The sequence below is a fragment of the Epinephelus lanceolatus genome, chromosome 13 (assembly GCF_041903045.1).
Source record: "Epinephelus lanceolatus isolate andai-2023 chromosome 13, ASM4190304v1, whole genome shotgun sequence".
NCBI classification, from domain to species: Eukaryota; Metazoa; Chordata; class Actinopteri; order Perciformes; family Serranidae; genus Epinephelus; species Epinephelus lanceolatus.
In genome coordinates, this window is record NC_135746.1 from 28,940,521 (window position 1) to 28,958,421 (window position 17,901).

Here is a 17,901-nt window from a genome sequence, read left to right on the forward strand (position 1 = left end):
GATACGATAACCTGTGGCAGCTCTATACTGTCTGAGCCACCCAAAATATATCCAGAGTCATCATGTCTTTGCAGCAATGGTTACCTGTAATAATACACAGACCTTGTGGTGAACAGTGTCCTCCAGATCTGTGTTTTGTTCTGAAGCTTGTGCTCCAATCCAAACATGTGTAGAAGGAAGCCATCTTGTCTTTATGAATGAAACAATTCACGTCACAAGCACACATATATACATTTTAATTGTTTGTATATATACATAGAAGTTAGATAGACAGCTGAAATTATGATTGTCAAACTGGTAGCAACAAGAAATGTGTAACTTAACATTATATTTGGAAACAACTGTTGCTGTTCAGCTTTAAAAGATTGTTGCTTTGAGCCACAAAAACCAAGCACCATTAAGCTTTGTTGTATCAAGGTTGTAGCAGATATCTTAAAAGTAAAAGAAGTAAATGGTATATATCGTAGGCTGGTTTAAAGGTAAAATAAGTTTAATTCTATTTAAGTAAAAAGGGACCTATTATGCTAATTTTCAGGTTCATACTTGTATTTTAAGTGTCTACTAGAAGATGTTTACATGATTTAATGTTCAAAGAACACTGCATTTCCCTCATATTGTCTGTGCTGGAACATTTGTATTGACCCTCTGTCTGAGACACTCTGTTTTACAACCTGTCTCTTGAAGCCCCCCTCCAGAAAAAGCCCAGTCTGCTCTGATTGGTCAGTGTATCCACGTCTTCCGCATCTTGACCGTCATTGCAGGTGCACAATGACTGTAGCAGTGAATAGCCGCACTTCCTACTGTGAAGAATCCCCAATAAAAGCTTCTTAACCCAAATCTTTACAACTAAACTTGTTCCAGTGGGAATGAGATCCAAAATCAGGGGGAAACTAACAACGTCAGCAACCAAGATTGTGTATCTTGACGTCAGCATGTAGCAGCGTACTTACAGCTGGGAAATGATTGTGTGTAGCAACACTCTTTCCGATTAAAAATCAATCAGTCAATCAATAAAAGTTTTTAAAGACAACTGGACATTTTCTGGCAGGTATATAATCCAAAATCAGGGGAAAATTAACAACATCGACAGCCAAGACTACACCTTTCCCTGACATTAGCATGTAGCTACATGTAGCAGTGCACTTTCAGCCGAGGAATAACTGTGTGTAACAGCAGTCTCTCCCATTAAAAATCAATCAATAAATAAAAGTATTTAAATAAAACTGGACATGTTCTAGCAGGTCCAAAATCAGGGGGAAATTAATAACATTGGCAGCCAAGATTACATGTTTCCCTGACTTTAGCATGTAGCTACATGTAGCAGCGTAGGCTACATAATGCATACACTTGCAGTAGTGTGCCTAGAGCAGGTGCGGACATAAGTATTCAGGAGGGTCTGAAGTGTGAGGGTTCTGCTCCTCATTTTTTGAAACTTTGGCCTTGTTTCATATGAACATCTCACACTGTCACATTACATATAACAGAAAAAAAAGAAAAGCCATAATAGGTCCCTTTTAAAGCAACTATAATAACCAGCTGTCTTTGAAATGGAGAAACAGGTGCAGCTGCAATACAAAGAATTTTACAATAGTTATCTCTAAAGCTACTCTCAGATTTTCCTGGTAATGAAAGGAGGATGATCACAGGTTATGGGATAAATATTTAACTCATGTCTGTATCATCACATGTATGATTCAGACGTAAGGATCAAACCTAATTCAGCCAATAAAACCTTTCACCACTGTCTTTCAGGCAATAGAAACCAACCTGATGAGGAAGTCGAGCGGTGGGCTGACCTACATAGCGGAGTGGAAGGGAGGGCTGCTGGAGCATAAGATGGGTCACCTGACCTGTTTCGCAGGCGGCATGATCGCTCTGGGTGCTGATGGGGCGCCCAGCGACAAGACGGGCCACCAGATGGAGCAGGCTGCTGAGATCGCCCGGACCTGTCATGAGTCTTACGCCAGAACAGGTAAAAATGTACACACGGAAGATGATGAAATGATTCCTGTTTTCCCATTTAATTGATCACTTTGGTTTTAAATTTGACAGCCAGTTTGGATTAAGAGTTCAGTCACATTTTCTTTAGTTTATTGCTGTCATTTTTTATAGTCCCAAAAAAAAAAATTCTATCAAAATGTATTAGAAATGATAGTTTAAGTCTTATTTAAAGAGTCATATTAATATCCAGATGGACAGCTGCTGGATGGAATAATTACTGGGAACCGAATTTTTCTAAATACTGAACTATGCCATATTGCTCATTTCAGAAAGTTATTTCTCATTGTATTTTCAAGTTACATTTCTTACAATGACAGCATCTGCTCTTAAGTAGGGATGTCAGATTTTTGAATGCTGCACTTGTCATCAGATTAGCGTAAATTCACAGACAAGTGTTCTTATTGAAAAGTCTTTTATTTTAATCACAGCCATATGCCATTTTTCATCTTCAATCTAATTATCCTTTTTTTCTCACATCAGTCACCATGTTTTAAAGGCAACATCACCACTTCAACATTGTTTATCAAATGAAATTGTAAAACAAGTAAAATAGGGAAGCATTATGGATGAATATTAATAACATAAACTATAAAGTCAAAGGTTAGAAAATCAGTCACAATTCAAAATCCTTACACCTGCACACTTTACATTTACAATATTTTCTCCTCTCTAGCTTTGAAGCTGGGCCCAGAGGCGTTCCGTTTCGATGGAGGAGTCGAGGCCATCGCCACCCGCCAGAATGAGAAATACTTCATCCTCCGTCCGGAGGTCATAGAGACCTACATGTACATGTGGAGGTTCACCCACGACCCCAAATACAGGGAGTGGGGCTGGGAGGCTGTTCAGGTACATCTGTTAATTGAATTGAAAAACTGCTTCTTGTCATAGCGTGTTTAGCAAGAGCCTGGCAGTTTGGACCAAAATGTTCTTGTACTGCAAGTGGAATTCAATTAGATTTTCTGTCAATAATGTAAGGCACATAAGCTATCACTGAATTATTTGGCAGTTTTTCAAATGTTCTTAAAAACAACACAAATCAGGAAGGAAGCTCACAAGAGGTCAGTTTATTTAACTTGTTTTTATATTTAGCAAATATCCACCCTGAGGTTTAGTGATATTTTAAGTACATAAAGAGCTTGATTGATGTTGCAAGTCACTGATGTCTCTCTCTCTTCCTGTCCTGTATCTCTATCACCGTCCCTCATTTAGGCCTTGGAGCAGCACTGTAAAGTAGAAGGAGGCTACAGCGGCATCAGAGACGTCTACTCTTCATCTCCCAACCACGACGACGTGCAGCAGAGCTTTTACTTGGCCGAGACACTCAAGTAAGACACACAAACTGAGCATCTTTATACGCACAGCCTCCGCTTCTGTCCTCTTATGATTGTGCTGTCAGCGCACTTTATGGAGGGACAAGGCCCCTGCATCCCCAGTCATACACACAAACACAAACACACACTCACAAACATAAAGTATGATGTTGTCATTCATTCAGACAAAGCTCCAGAGAGTTGGAGCTTTGGCAAGGTTACTGTAAAACACACTCACACATTGAGTGAATCTAAAAGAGACTTTTACAGCTGTCTGTCATCTGTGGATTGAAGCTGTTTAATATATCTGGTGAAAATCTGTATGTTTGAAGATCAATTTGTCATCATATCACATTATTAGCCTAGGTTACCTTAGCTAGTTAGCTGCCCCTGCCTTGCATTACTCTTGGCTAGTAGAACACTATTATTAGTAATACACCTTTGCTTGGTATTACATCTTTTTTCATCTTAGTTAGTATCCTGGATCACGTTAGCTGGTGTGGTAAATTGATAATTAATTAGCCAACAGATTACATTAGCGAGCAAGCAAGCTAAGGTTAGCCAGCTTGCTATGATGTAGCTACACTGCATGGATCTGGTGTTGGTTGCTTCCCTAATGGTAGTTGATGAAATAATTTGTAAACCAGCCCCAGGAGTCTGGATAAATTAGCTAACATTATCCACTCAATGCAGTATTTAGCTATGTTAGCTAGCTAGCAATTTGTCCGTGTTAACAAGCAAACAACAGCCAGCTAGAGCTACAATGTCACGATGTATTTGACGTCAGTGTTTCATCTGATGTTATGATTGTTTTCTTCCAGTACCGATAAGGGCTGGAATTATGATGTGGGGCGCTGAATTTGATGGGTTTACTGTTTATCAGACCACAAATGAAGCAAAAATCAGCTGCTCCGTGCACCGCACAGTGGGTCTACCTTTCTCCTCACCACTAAGATACCACTTAGACAGTGGGAGAGTGGACGGTAGCTCCTAAGATTTAAAAAAATGGCACTTTGGTTGACAGCCGTCGTTTTAAATGTGCTCTAGAAATAAATCCTGACTTGACTTGACTTGACTAAGATAAACTAGACAGACTGGCTGAATTCATGTTGCTACAGCCCGAACTGAAGGTCCATCTCTGCCCAGGCACAGCAGCGTATGTGAACTCTGCTGTGCTTGTCTTTTGTTGATGTTAGCATCGTTAGCTAGTGTTGGACACTTTTAGTGCTGTGACTGCGCTGAAGAAAGGTGAGACCCTTGAGAACGCACATAACGTCAGATTCTTTGAATTTTCCTGGAAGACACGGCACACAGAAGTCCATCCGCAGGCTGCTAGAGGCAACTGAGGAAGTCGGTGAAGGTCTCAGTTATGTTACAGTCCGTTCCCATTGGCTATAAAAACAATTAACACATGTAAAACGTTACTTTCAGAAAAACAGATGGTTAACAGGAAAGCAAAAAGATAACAACTGCTCTGCTACACATTATTATGCTAAAACGTTTTCTGCCTTTTCTCTGAACTTGGCTTTTTTTGAAGAATCAAAGATATTTTTACTTCTACAGGCCTCTAAAATATATTCAAACAATCTAAGAACGTTATAAGAGAAAAGTGGCCACAACTATCAATCACATCCAACTTAAAACAAGGAGTTACAAATAAATATTGTTTTAATTTTTTTTCTTTTCAAGTATTATAGGGGCATTTGCATGTCTTTGTCAGACAGTAGATAGTAGAGATGTGAGAGTAAATGAGAGCGTAATGGGGAATGATAAATAACTGGTGACGAATCTATAACATGGTGCTTAAACCCTCAAACCAACATGACGCCACAACATTGCTTGACCTTAAGGGGTTGTAAACCAAAATCCCTGGGGTACCATATTTATATCTCAGGTCTATTAAAGGTGACCTGTGGAGTTTTTCACCACTGGTAGCATTGTAGAGCAATAGGTCACATGTTCTATCACAACATGCATGAAGGTTGCACACCAGGAGCACACATTGACAAGGTATACCTTTATGTTAGCTGTAGAGGACAGTGCTTTGTAAGTCTGTGACATAAAAACCTGTCAATAAAAGAGTAGGTGGAGGGTGTAGACGGATGTTAACAACATATTTCAAAACACTCTTCTAGTCCTTGAGGACATACAGCATATTTCGGCAATGAACATGTAATGGTAAGAAAACCATGAATGCTTGCAGTGAAAACACCACCTCAATGTCATCCTTGTTATTGCACCAATGTTACATGCCTCAAAAACAGGCAGAGACGTCGCTGTCAGGCTCTGACCTCTGACCTCTCCCTCTGAGTATATCTATGGAGGTGCTGTTGTTAAAATGCTTTTTGGACTAATCAAATGTTGTATTGACTCATCACATATTGTACTGTTAAAACAGCTTGAACCGATTTAATTTCAGTTGGTGGGTGAAATCCACCCACACTAAACTGGAATGAGTTTTGATTGATGATTGAGACATGTAATAAATAATGTGAAAATAATTAGACACAAATGTTTTCGAAATGAACCAGTCTGACTCCAGAACATATTTCAACAACCGACCACTATCTACAGTATATACTGTACTCAGGAATCATGCCTGGATGGATCTTAAATAGTAGAAAAAGTAGAGAAGGACAGAAACTGTGAGAAACGCCACATGTCCCAGAGCACCACAGACAGCTACCACTTCTCACTTCCTCTTAATAGGCGCCTGATATTCTCACTTAACTGCCATCTTGTGCATGTCTGAGTTTATATGTGTTAATGTGTGTGAGAGTGTAAGTGTGTGTGTGTGTGTGTGTGTCTACAAATGGCTCTTTAAATGTGTTGTCAGCCACACAGTGTGATGTCTGGTGGCTAATAGGGCTTTCCCTCTCAGATGGCTCTCCAACTGTGTTCAGGAAGACAGTCTGTTTTAAACCACGAAGAGAAATCACAACTACAGCTTAACAAGTGTGAATGTGTGTGTGTGCATGCTCTATATGTGTGTTTGTTTATTTATTCATCTACACTAAAATAACAGGCACACATTTGCAGCATTTGTTTTTATTCATTCATTTTAAATGAACCAGAGTACAAGTTGATGTCTTCAACATCTTGTTCTGTCCAATCAGAAGTCCAAAAATATTCTATTTTATTTTTATAGTAGACTGAGAAACCAGCAAGTATTAAAGAGAGTGCACTCTAAAATCAAAAATATGTTTTTCTTTCTATCTGTAGTGCTATTTATCAATCTAGATTGTTTTGCTGTTAGTTTCTAAAGGTGTTGGAGATATCGGCCGTAGAGATGTCTGCCATCTCTCAAATATATTGGAACTAGATGGCACTCAGCTTGTGGTGTTCAAAGCGCCAAAAAATACACTTTGTTGTGAGTGGTTTCATGTAGGAAGTATTTTCTTTTTACTGAACTGCACCCGCCAACCGTATCACTGTGAAGGAGGAAGTGTGCGTCTACTCATGGACAAGAGCCTCATGTAACGTTAGCTAGCTCAGTGGTGCTAGGTGAGCTAGCAGTAGATGCACACTTCCTTCTGCGCAGTGATACAGTTGATGGGTGTAGTTTGGTAGAAAGAGAATAGTTCCTACGTGAAACTGCTCACAAGGTCTGTGGATTACCTTGGAGTTGTGATATCTGGAACGACTGCTTTGAGCACCACAAGCAGAGTGCCATCTAGTTCTATTATATCAAAGAGAGGGCAGACATCTCTACGGCCACTATCTCCAAACACTCTGCAACTCAGACCAAAACAATCTAGACTGATAAATAGCACTAAAGGTAAGAGGAAGAATATGTATTTTTTTATGATTTAACTGTACAAACAACATTCAAAATTAAAAGAAAAATGATAAGGAAAAAAGAAAAGGACACGCACGTTCTTCTAGGTTGTAATGTCTAGTCATGCAACATTTATACCACGTCATATTGTATGTTGTGTTCATCCACCTAGCATAAACACATTAATGCACACAGAGCAAGGATAGGACCCAGAGATATTAATTGATTAATCATCTTTACCGATCATCTCCAGATAGGGACCCCAAATATTTCTGAAAACCTTTACACTATTATTAACTTTGTGAATAAGCTGCTCAAAAGAAGCTCTTTTGAGAAGAATGAGGCTGATTCTCTCTTTTGACTTTGAATGTCTCAGCACTATGCTGTTCCCCTGTGATGAGGGATAGCTTCACCCAAGAAGAATGTCTCCTTAACGATTGGTACCAGAAGAGAATCTGTAATCAGTCAATTTTGGCCATTCTTGATTAAAAATCACCAACAATTACAAAGTAAATGCAGATTAATTGTGCTGTTGACTAAATCAAACACAACTGTTCTGTGTGTCACAGTATGCCTTCCTCAGAGCTTGACTTTTTTGTTTATTGATTTATTCGATGCCTCTAATTGATTTTTAATTAGTCATAATCGTTCAACTAACCCAGGGTTCAACATTGATGTGTTTTTTTCACTTGCCTGGTCGGAAAAGTGGGTCAGAAATCAACTTATCTGGAGTCAATTTTCAGCTGCCCTTAAAAGAAGTGTTTTATTTGTTGGCAGATGTCAAACAACAAAGACTTAAGTTCACTGTTCACTGTTTTATCGCCTTGCTCTCAAACTCACAGCAACCTGCACGATACAAAGTTTGCGTTTTGGCCACACCACCCAACTGAACACGCCATTTTCTTGCGAGTGCTTGATTAGAACTGAGCATGTGCAGCTGTCAACAGAGATGAGAAGGAAACGAGATGGCTCACTCCTTAGCTACTTCCATCATCTGCTCGTTTTTTAACCATTTGCCTGATCGGGACCTTGAGGTGCTAGATTCACTAACCCAATGTAGCCTTTTACTTTTACACATCTGACCTTTTTTTTTGTGCACAAGCTGGCCTGTATGTCAGAAGTGGTGTTTAATAATATGTTAAATAAATTAAGTTCTCATTTAAAATCTTTCTTCTTATATTGTAGATTGTATTTAATCCATTTGTGATGCAGCAGCGAAGCCTCTGAATTCTTCCTCCCACTCTTCCTCCAAATTTATGGTCCTCTGCATTTCTTTTACTTCCATCGAAATCTTTATGGCCTCTTCCTGCATCCTCTATCTCTCCCTCCCCTCTTCACCTCCTCCTCCTCCTCTCTTCCTCTCCTCCTCTTCTTCTATCATTTTTTTTATCCCCCAACAGCAGACAGCTGTTGACAGGAAGTCAAGGTTAGCCTAACAGAGCCTGATGGGGGCGAGGTGCCATCCAATCCAGCTTTTTTTATAGGCAGTAAATTTTAACAAGCCTCACCTCTACTCCTGATTACACACACCCCGCCCCCCGCCCCGCCCCACACACACACACACACACACACACACACTTGAACACACTCAAAGTAAGATGTCAGGATTCCTCTCACAGGTCCACCAGGCTGTGACATGCAGATAAAAGTATTTTCTTTCTGTTGATCAGTGTCAAAAAAAAAATCCAACTGAACATGACAAAGTCAGAATGAGATATGAATATCTTTATAGGCATGAAAAAATGTTTTCCAGGGGAAGCGGAACAAAAAGAAAATGTCTCATTAGCCTCCCACAGACAACTAGAGGAAAAATATGAGTGTAATTGACCACCAGCCTGGACAGCAACACAATGATTGCCTCATCAGTCACATCACATCCGTGGTATCAGAGACAGACCTGAAAATATCAATCCCATTTAGCAGCAAGCCCATAAGTCTAATCCTCCTAATGTTACTCGGGGATCTTGGCACCGTGCGGAGCCACTTCCAGTATCCATCTTCCTGCTGCTGCCAAGGACACGGCCATACTTCACACTGCTGTCTGCCTTCAATCACTCACTGCTTTCTTGTGGTTTGCTGGCAGGCGGAGGAGGACAGGGACTTGTTGTGGAGGTTGAGGGCTTCGTGGACGAGCAGCTCCTCTGCTGAAACATTAGTTTTAGTCGGCTGACACACAGATCGTCCCTCGTCTTCAGTTGAATTTTCTCAACAAAAACTCATTTGCTTTCTTTGTATATTGATCTTTTCTCTTATTCTTCATGATGAAATTCGAGGTGATCACAGTGGAACAGCAACCATCCAAAAACTCACTTTATTTACTCACTTTCCTACCCCTCCTCTTTCTATGGATAATGTTATTTTAGGGTTGTTTCATAAGATCTGATGACATTGGGCTGCAGAATTTCATCACTCCAAGTTTCATAAACTAGTCTGAGCCCGAGCCGCACCCGTCCCTCCCTCTCAGCTCCACATCTGTTTTATAATTTTTATTTATTTATTTATTTATTTTTTTGTTTTGTTTTTTGGCTGGATAAATATTGCAACAGCTGAACACAACGTAATATCTGGAAATATCTAAAACACTGAACAAGTAAACAGTTTAGATCCCAAAACGAGTCATCTTCGGCTTGTTTATATAATCAAAACATTATTTTCCCTCAAGAGTTCGTTGAAAGAGTTTTTATCTCCGTGCTGATAAATTGTCTGTGCTGCAGGAGAACAGATGATCAGGTGGAATCTGCAGCAGGTTTACTTTTCTGACTTTGATAGAGCAAATTCAGCTTTAGTTTCACAAAACATCTCAAAGTCTACTCACAAGCTTTCTCTTTAGCTTGCACCGACATCGCATGTTTCATCAGTGGATGTAGTTCTTTCACTTGTCTACTATAGTATGTATATTCAGCTATTAGGTAGTTAGTTTGTGAGTAGCAGTTTGTTTCGAACATCTAGGCAGCAAATAAACAAAATAATCATCCAGTAGTAGACAGACATAAAAACACGTTACTAACAGCATATAATGATTTGATTTACATGTCCAAAAAGAATTAGGAGGAAGTACAAACTTTATTCCCACCCCTTCTTCATAAAGTAATAACAGTCAATTATGTAGCACCCCATCAGTATAAAGCTGTACAATGAATAATTCTCCTAGACCTATTCTAATATATTAAATTAATTACCAGTAATATTTGTCTTACAGATATAAATTCATTCAAAAAACTAATCTCATCTTTATATCCTTATCAAATCATGACAGATGTGTTTTGCTTTGTCAAACTATGCGCAGGCAGTACACAGGCTATGTATATACACAAACTATACTATAAACTATACAATAGTGATATTTAACCTCTTCACCCCCCCAATGACCATTTGTATATCAAAAACTCACCCCATGTTGAGTTTGCAAAGAAAACTTTGTTTCACTATTGTGCCCACACAGTGGGCGAAGAATCCAAAAACCAAAAAAAAAACTTGATTAATTAAAGTCATAGGCAATCGTGCTTTACATCAGTAAAACTATATCAAAACATCCTTTAACAAACTCTCACACAACTTGTGCAGTATAATCCAAGTCTTAATTATCCAGTCGGATGCTCAGTACTTCCCACACAAATAGATTTTTGCTAAAATCCTATTGACAAAGCAGTAATTTTACCTTGCTAAACTCAGGAGCTGTTGGTCTGCCACTGCCTGTTTGGTTGTTTGTGTTATTGTGTGACTTTGGTGAATCTAAACTAACTCTTGCACAATAACACAAACAAATTACTGACCAAGGCAGCAGTAGACCAACAGCTCCCATGTTCAGCAAGGTAAAATTACTGTTTTTGTCAATGTCTGGCTTTGAAGAGCATAGATAAGTTTTCACCTTCCATTCAGTTGTCTGTCAGAAAGGGCTGTCTGAGTATAGTCTCGCCACCAGACGATCAGAGGTCTCCGCCTTCAGATAGTCTGGGGACACTCCTTTCTAAAGTGTGTTTAACACACCGGCGAAAACGGCCGGCAACAAAGCAACGCCTCTTGCATTTTTGAAAAGGACACGCCTTCTCGGAAATGTGCGCTCCTCATTTTCTTGTCCGCAAGGAAACAAATACACAGAGCTTGAAAATGGATGCCGAGAGATTAAACTCCGTTTTATCAAACGTGTGCTCATCCATGAAGAAAATATTTTTTCCAGCGGATGTCTTAGTTACAACATTATTGAGCTAACTGGAGTAGTTTCATGTGGTATCAGACAACGGGAGGCTTTTAACAGATGATGTCCTGATAGCTTTGCTGCTGCTGCAGCCACTGATGCTTTCTAGACATCGTGATTTCCCAAAACTGAATAAATACCACACATAGCAACACAAAACTGCTTTGCTAGCTCAATCATGTTGTAACTAAGATATCCGCTGGAAAAGATATTTTTTTCACGGACCGTTTAATGAGTTTTTACCTATTATAGACACCGCTAACAGCTAACAGGGCTAACGGCTAACGGTTAGCCCAGCTAAACGTGCACACAGAAATAGTAATGTTTGTTCAATCATTGTGTTTATAGACTTTACAAACATCGGATTAGTCCAAACGGTGATACAGTGATGTGAAAAATGTGATATATAGGCTATATATTTAGCTAAAAGCTCTGCTGGTTTTCTACCCGGAAGTATTTGTAAACAACAAGGCGATTCCCTCTAACGTTATAGTCCGGCCGGGCAGATGAGTCTTGGCCTTGTAAAAGATTATGTTTGTTTCTTTTAGTTGGCGAGAATGTGTCGCCGCAAACGCGACAAACATCCGCTAACTTTGATGGCGTTTTCTGCGAGCACGGCTGAGCCATTTTGTGCCGCTACACGTGTTTCTAGTGGGACTATGTTTACAAGCACAAGAGTTCAGCGAGTCACCAAAGGACCGCCCTGCAGATTTATTATTGGTTCTGCAACGTAGGGAGTTTTTTAAACTCTGAAATTGTATCCGCCCATCTAAACACAAAATCAGGGAGAAAGTCATCAGTCTTTAGTTAAGCAAAGCGTCTAAAGACTGACTTGTGAGTCTAGTCTGAGTACTGAGTATACAACTGGATAAAAGAGACTTGAGTGTTTGTGAACAGATACTTTGACATAGTTTTGCTGTTGTAAAAGGTTGACCCCTATGACCGTAATTCATGAAGAATTTTCGTCATTTTTGGATTCTTCGCTCACCGGAGGCACGTGAGAAAAACGAGGATTGCTTCACAAATTCAACCTAACACGGGGCAACTGATTTACAAATGGTCACTTGGGTGGTGAAGTATTCCTTTAAAACCTTATTTGGAGTGAACCCCTAGTTAAATCATATTTTGTAAAACTGTTACTGCTATCTTCCAGTTGTTGTGAGTAAGAATTCTGCAACATGTTTGCTATTTTTCTTTTCTTATAGCAGTATTTTTTTATTCTCTTTCCCAAAATGTCAGTCCTTATTCCCTTATTTTTAACTTTCCAAAAGGTTTTTGTGCAGATCAGTCAGACCTGGGCGTCTCCAACTGCACCTGCTATTTTGGTTCTTACAGGTGTCACAGCACTATGTGCCAAAGGGCTTTGTGTGATGGAAAGATGCATGCAGAGGTTGTTGTGATAAATAAACACACTCCTGAGCCAGACACACTAAAGGTCTCACAGCTGTGAAACAGCGGAGCACGAAAACAATAACTCAACAAATGGAGAGTACTCCATGAAATGATCACAATCTCAATATCTGGGTTTCTATTTCTGTCTCTAAGAGTTTATTTTAGCGTAGGTGTGATGGTGCTGATGCACAGCTACTGTTAGGTGTGTTAAATAAAGCCTGTTCTTCTGTGTCTCCCTCAGGTATCTCTACCTGCTCTTCTCTGACGATGACCACCTACCGTTCGACCACTGGGTGTTTAACACCGAGGCTCACCCTCTACCCGTCATCAAGAAGGACAAAACAGACATACCCAACGAAGTGGAGTAGTGGACCCTTCCCAAGTGCGAGAACCTCTGATCCTGTATACCTGAGCCTCCAGCTGTCTGTCTGAAAACAGTTTAGCCATTTGGAGTCCCCAATGGTTACAGATGCCTCTTGATTGGGATTTTTTTTTTTTTTTTTATTTCAATGGGATCAAAACAGAATTCAAGTCTGCTGGCAATGAATTCTTGCTGTAGAATCCAGTTTTTGTTTTTTGTTTTTTGTTTTTTATGGTCAGCTCTGGTTGAGTCCAGACGCCGACCTGAACCAACACATTTACTGCCGGATAATAACTCATCAAAAGAATGGAAGTATGATATCGTCAGACAGGTATTGTGAGTTTTTGAGTATTCTTGCATTATCAAAGTGGTACTCTGAAGATGTCATTGCATCAAGTGGCAGTTTATCTCACTACTGGTTATTTTGACTCATTCAGAGGGACGGTCTGACCAGTTGTTACATTATTCGTCAGTGATTTTTGTTGTTAGCAGCTGCAGCTGTTGTTTTCGTTGTGAAGGAGAACACTGACAGACTTGAAGCAGTCGTCTCCCTGATGTGGATATTTTTTGACCTGAGCTTTGGGAGAAAAACTGCAGCTCCCGTCTGAGGAATTACAAGGCTGACTTAGCGAGCTGAAGGATGCTCCGTTCACTTCACGCGCGTCCTCTTTTTCCTTCTGCTGTACCGCTTCAATATCCAAATAGGAACCGGTTTTGCTGCGCCAACGCTGGCGCCACCATTTCCCCCACCTCCACCACCACCTTACTTCTACATCGTCTTGAGAGGAATATTTGCTTTTATAAAAACACGCGGTTGTCTCTGTGGGAGTAAAGGAAAGACGCAGCACAACCCGAGCCTCTTTTTATAGCCCTGCAGGACTTGAGGACCTCTGCTTCCTCCCTATTACCTGAACACCTGACTGCTTCTTCCTTCCTCTGAGTGTTGGGTGTGACACAGTACGACCAGCCACACCAGCTCTCTACCTGCCAGTAAATTCACTTTCTCCCCATGACGTTTACACAAAGCTAACCCTCTTCTTCTGTGCATCTCATCTACAGTTCAGTTTCTGGCTTCGGATCCTGGATTTATTTCTTTTTTTTTATTTCTGGGGTTTGAGCGATACAGGTTTGTCCAAGCTGATGACTGTTTTTCCCTTTCAAATATGAAACTATTTTTTCCAATTTGACCACAATAATTACACGTTTGCAGTTTTCCCCTCAGGATTTTATTTGTTGCTCACCACAAAAAAGTAATTATCAGCGATTATAAGGGTTTGCAAGTAGCTGTGTCATTGTCTGACCAAAAAATCTTACCTCAAGGTCCAGTTTTGTGGAGCTGAAAACATTTCATTCATTCGGCTTTCTCAGCTGTAATGGAGTACGGAGATGAGCTCAGCCATTAGATGCAGCTGAATGCTCTGGGGAAAAAGCTCGTAAGTGGACCTTGAGTCAAATCTTTCTATTCATATACTTACTTTTGGCAAACTACTATTCCTGAAGCCAAGAATAAATAATAATGTTGTTGGATTATGGTAATTAAAGTGGAGAAACTGTATCTTATTTCCTTTTTTCAGAGCCTTGATATCCACAAACACCATCTGCAAATTTGAACATTTGATGAGTATAAACTAAATTTTTAGACCCCAGGACCCTAAAGGTTCCTCTAAAGATGATACTGATCGATCATATTCATCAGCAAACCTGTGTTTCAATCAAACCCTCTTTTTCTGTTGTATCTCTTCTTCTTCTTCTTCTTCTTCTTCTTCTTGTTCTTCTTGTCTCCGTCCTCCAGCTCCAGCGTAGGGCAGCCTGTAGGATCTTCTCTCCTCTATGAGGAGACGCAGACACTCGACTTTGCTGTAATGTTTCACCCTCACACAAACACTCACACAGAAGAAGCCATACTGATTCAAAACAGCTTTACCATTCTGTCTGTGAGATTTTTCTTTTCTTCCCTTCATCCTCCACACACACATTGGGGGATGTGTGTGATTGTATTGATACAAACTGTTATTGTTGTTGTACATTTTGATCAGAGTATGCACTCATCAAAGTCAGTTATTTAGTTGGATTTTATAGTAAAGATTCCTCCTGATAACACACACAACTGTAGCCAGATAAAATCCAGTTTAGTCTCTCAATCTAGTGCCTTCACTGTTGAAAAAGAAAACGAGGAGTTGGAGGGAAAAGCAGCTCACACAAGAGAGGAGAGTTTTAAATAGTCACAGAGCTTTAAGTAAAGTCCCCATGCATCAGATGAGGATTATACCAAAACTACCCGCTGATTGAAGGATGATTCCTGCTCTTTAATTCGATATTTAGTGTAACTTTGGATTGAAAGTAGCCCAAAATGGTGAAAAGTTTTTGTGATAAGTGGGAGATTAGACTTGTATAGGTTCATCTGAGGAAATTATTTCAAAATTAAAATGATAACTTTGTCCCGAGGCCGTCACCTGTAGGGAACCATCATTAAATGGTTGGAGACTAGTGAAGGTTCCAGTCAGCAGTTATTTCCTTGGCTACACTGACATCTAGTGGTGAGACTTTGCTATTACAGCCCACCTGGGCTAGTCAAGAACATCATGTGGTCGTCACTTATAAACACGTGATTCTTACCAACAATTTCACATGCTGCCAGATGGTCCCATTATTACAAAAGATTAGAGTATTGTCATCCTATAAGAGAAGGTAAAATCCTTTAATTAAAGTACAAAAACTGACAAATCATCAAATCTTAAAATAGTGTATTTTACTGATGGACCTCTAATTGATAAAACTGACCTTTGCTTTGCAGCTTACTGATTAGTTTGAACCTTTATTATGTATATTTGACTTGAGATATGACACAAAAAGACAGTGGTTGGTAATATCAATGTCCATGTTCCGATCTCTCTCCCATGCTTGTGCTTCTGTAAATAAGTGTTAAACACACTTTAGTGTCACTGGGAGATCTGGCAGATGGTTCAATCAACAACAGCGTCGCTGTATGAAACATTTTATTAGCATAGATTCATATATTTCAGCTGTCTGACAGAAGGCATGCAGACTAAGTGACAGTTTAAACCACAAACTGAGTTTTCTTCCTCTGCAGGTTTTAAGACATTTGGCCCAGGTATCACAGAGCAGTCTGTAAAGAAAAAGTCCACCAGTTTTTGGCAGTATGCTTGACGCTGTCGTGGCTCATAGTGTAAGATGCTGACATTTTAATCGTCTGCAAACCATCATTTTACATTTGTATGTTTCATACATATGACTTGACACCTAGGCCAGACCGTAATCAAGCAGTTGACCATTGTTCGAGACCAACAAACAACAAGAGTGAGTTTTTTTTGACAAGAGTTCGGGACATTTCCAGCTGTGATTGTAGCGACCAAACTGGGTATTTTAAGCCCAGACATGATTTCTTTCCTAACCAAGTTGTTTTTGTGTGGTGACACAGCATATCATAAAACTTCAATTAATAGCCTGGGCCATTATTTGCTTAAATCACTGAAATCAACGGGACTTTATTTGGGACAGGCCTTTAATTCCTTTCACACATAACTGCTGCTCAGCAAAGACAGGGAATACAATCAAAATATTTTTTTATACTGGTATGACTATTAATTGTTTAAAAATTAGGCTTCAGATAATATTTCAATTATGAATCGTTCATTTGATCTAGCACCGACAGACAACGCATCAGAGAGAGAGTTACGACACTTGAGGATTACGGCACCACTTTATTCTGTTAAAACAATACTCACAACTTAGATTAATTTTTATCAAAAACCTTTTTGTTTCTTTTGATCTAAGGACCCTCACGGACCAAAGGAATATGAATAACTTACAGAGTAAGTATCAAGGAATGGACACATAATTCCAGGTAGCCAACAACCCACTTATATACAGCCAAAGAACTTCTATAAAGAAATACGCTACTTTGCAAACAGACCGGGCTTCTAATTGAGACAGGCCTTTATTTGAAGCTTTATGGTAAAACTGAAAGTTAAAATGTGAAGTTTCAGCATATCTGCTACATATGAAACATACAAATGTCACATATACATGGTTTGCAGAAATGTACAAGCTGACATTTATTCCAGTAACTTGGTTGGGCTTTCAGCAAATTTTAACCAAAAACTACCCAGATGGATCCATAAGTACATTTTTCTACATTTTATCTCCCTATACATCCAAAATTTCGTGTGTTTTCTGCAGCAAGCTAATGCAGTTTGTATTTAAACTAAATAACATCCTCTTGCAACAAGAAGAGCTCATAAATTTTTCTAATAAACAGAAACTAGACAAAATTCCAGAAAAGGGTTGAAGAGCTACTGATTTTGCTTCTGATTACAGTAAAAGGAACAAGAAATGGTTTAACTACAAAGTGTTTGTGCTGCAAATGATGTTTAAATCCAGTTAAATCACATATGACATTAGTCTTTCATTAGATTTTCACCTGGTTGTAATTATTCCAAATAAACACCACTAAATTCCAAAATTTTCCTCAGCCCCACTCATGTAGGCATATCAGTGAGTCGGTCTTCTTGCTCAAATTGAATATAATGTTGAGTTCCTGAGCTGTGATAAATCCCTCCATGATCTTCACATCACTGTACCGGCGACAGCGTTCTCATGTTTAATCTGTTTTTGTTTAGCGTTAGAGGCATTTATTGTCCGTGTGATGTTGTATTGTAATGGTTGATTTTTGCTGATTGTGTTAATTTATTCTGTAGTCGTGAACATAGGACTTGAGGGGGTATGGGAGCTGACCCCCAGGTGGCGCTGTGGATTTAATGGTTCGTGACTGGACCATGTATACAAGTTATTGTGCAAATTTATCTACCAAAAAAAAAAAAGAGAGACATCCTGAGCTGATGTC

General features: G+C 39.5%; 1 protein-coding gene across 1 annotated transcript in view; it reads left to right on the plus strand.

Annotated features, from left to right (window-relative positions):
- The window catches only part of man1a1 (mannosidase, alpha, class 1A, member 1), a 201,358-nt gene extending 187,595 nt beyond the window's left edge, over nucleotides 1–13,763 (plus strand). Inside the window, exons 9-12 of the mRNA XM_033648713.2 lie at nucleotides 1,753–1,972; nucleotides 2,675–2,847; nucleotides 3,211–3,326; nucleotides 12,918–13,763. Of these exons, the coding sequence (XP_033504604.1) occupies nucleotides 1,753–1,972; nucleotides 2,675–2,847; nucleotides 3,211–3,326; nucleotides 12,918–13,044 (636 nt within the window). The 3' untranslated portion in view covers nucleotides 13,045–13,763. The remainder of the gene's footprint in view (nucleotides 1–1,752; nucleotides 1,973–2,674; nucleotides 2,848–3,210; nucleotides 3,327–12,917) is intronic.
- Nucleotides 13,764–17,901: the final 4,138 nt, after the last annotated feature.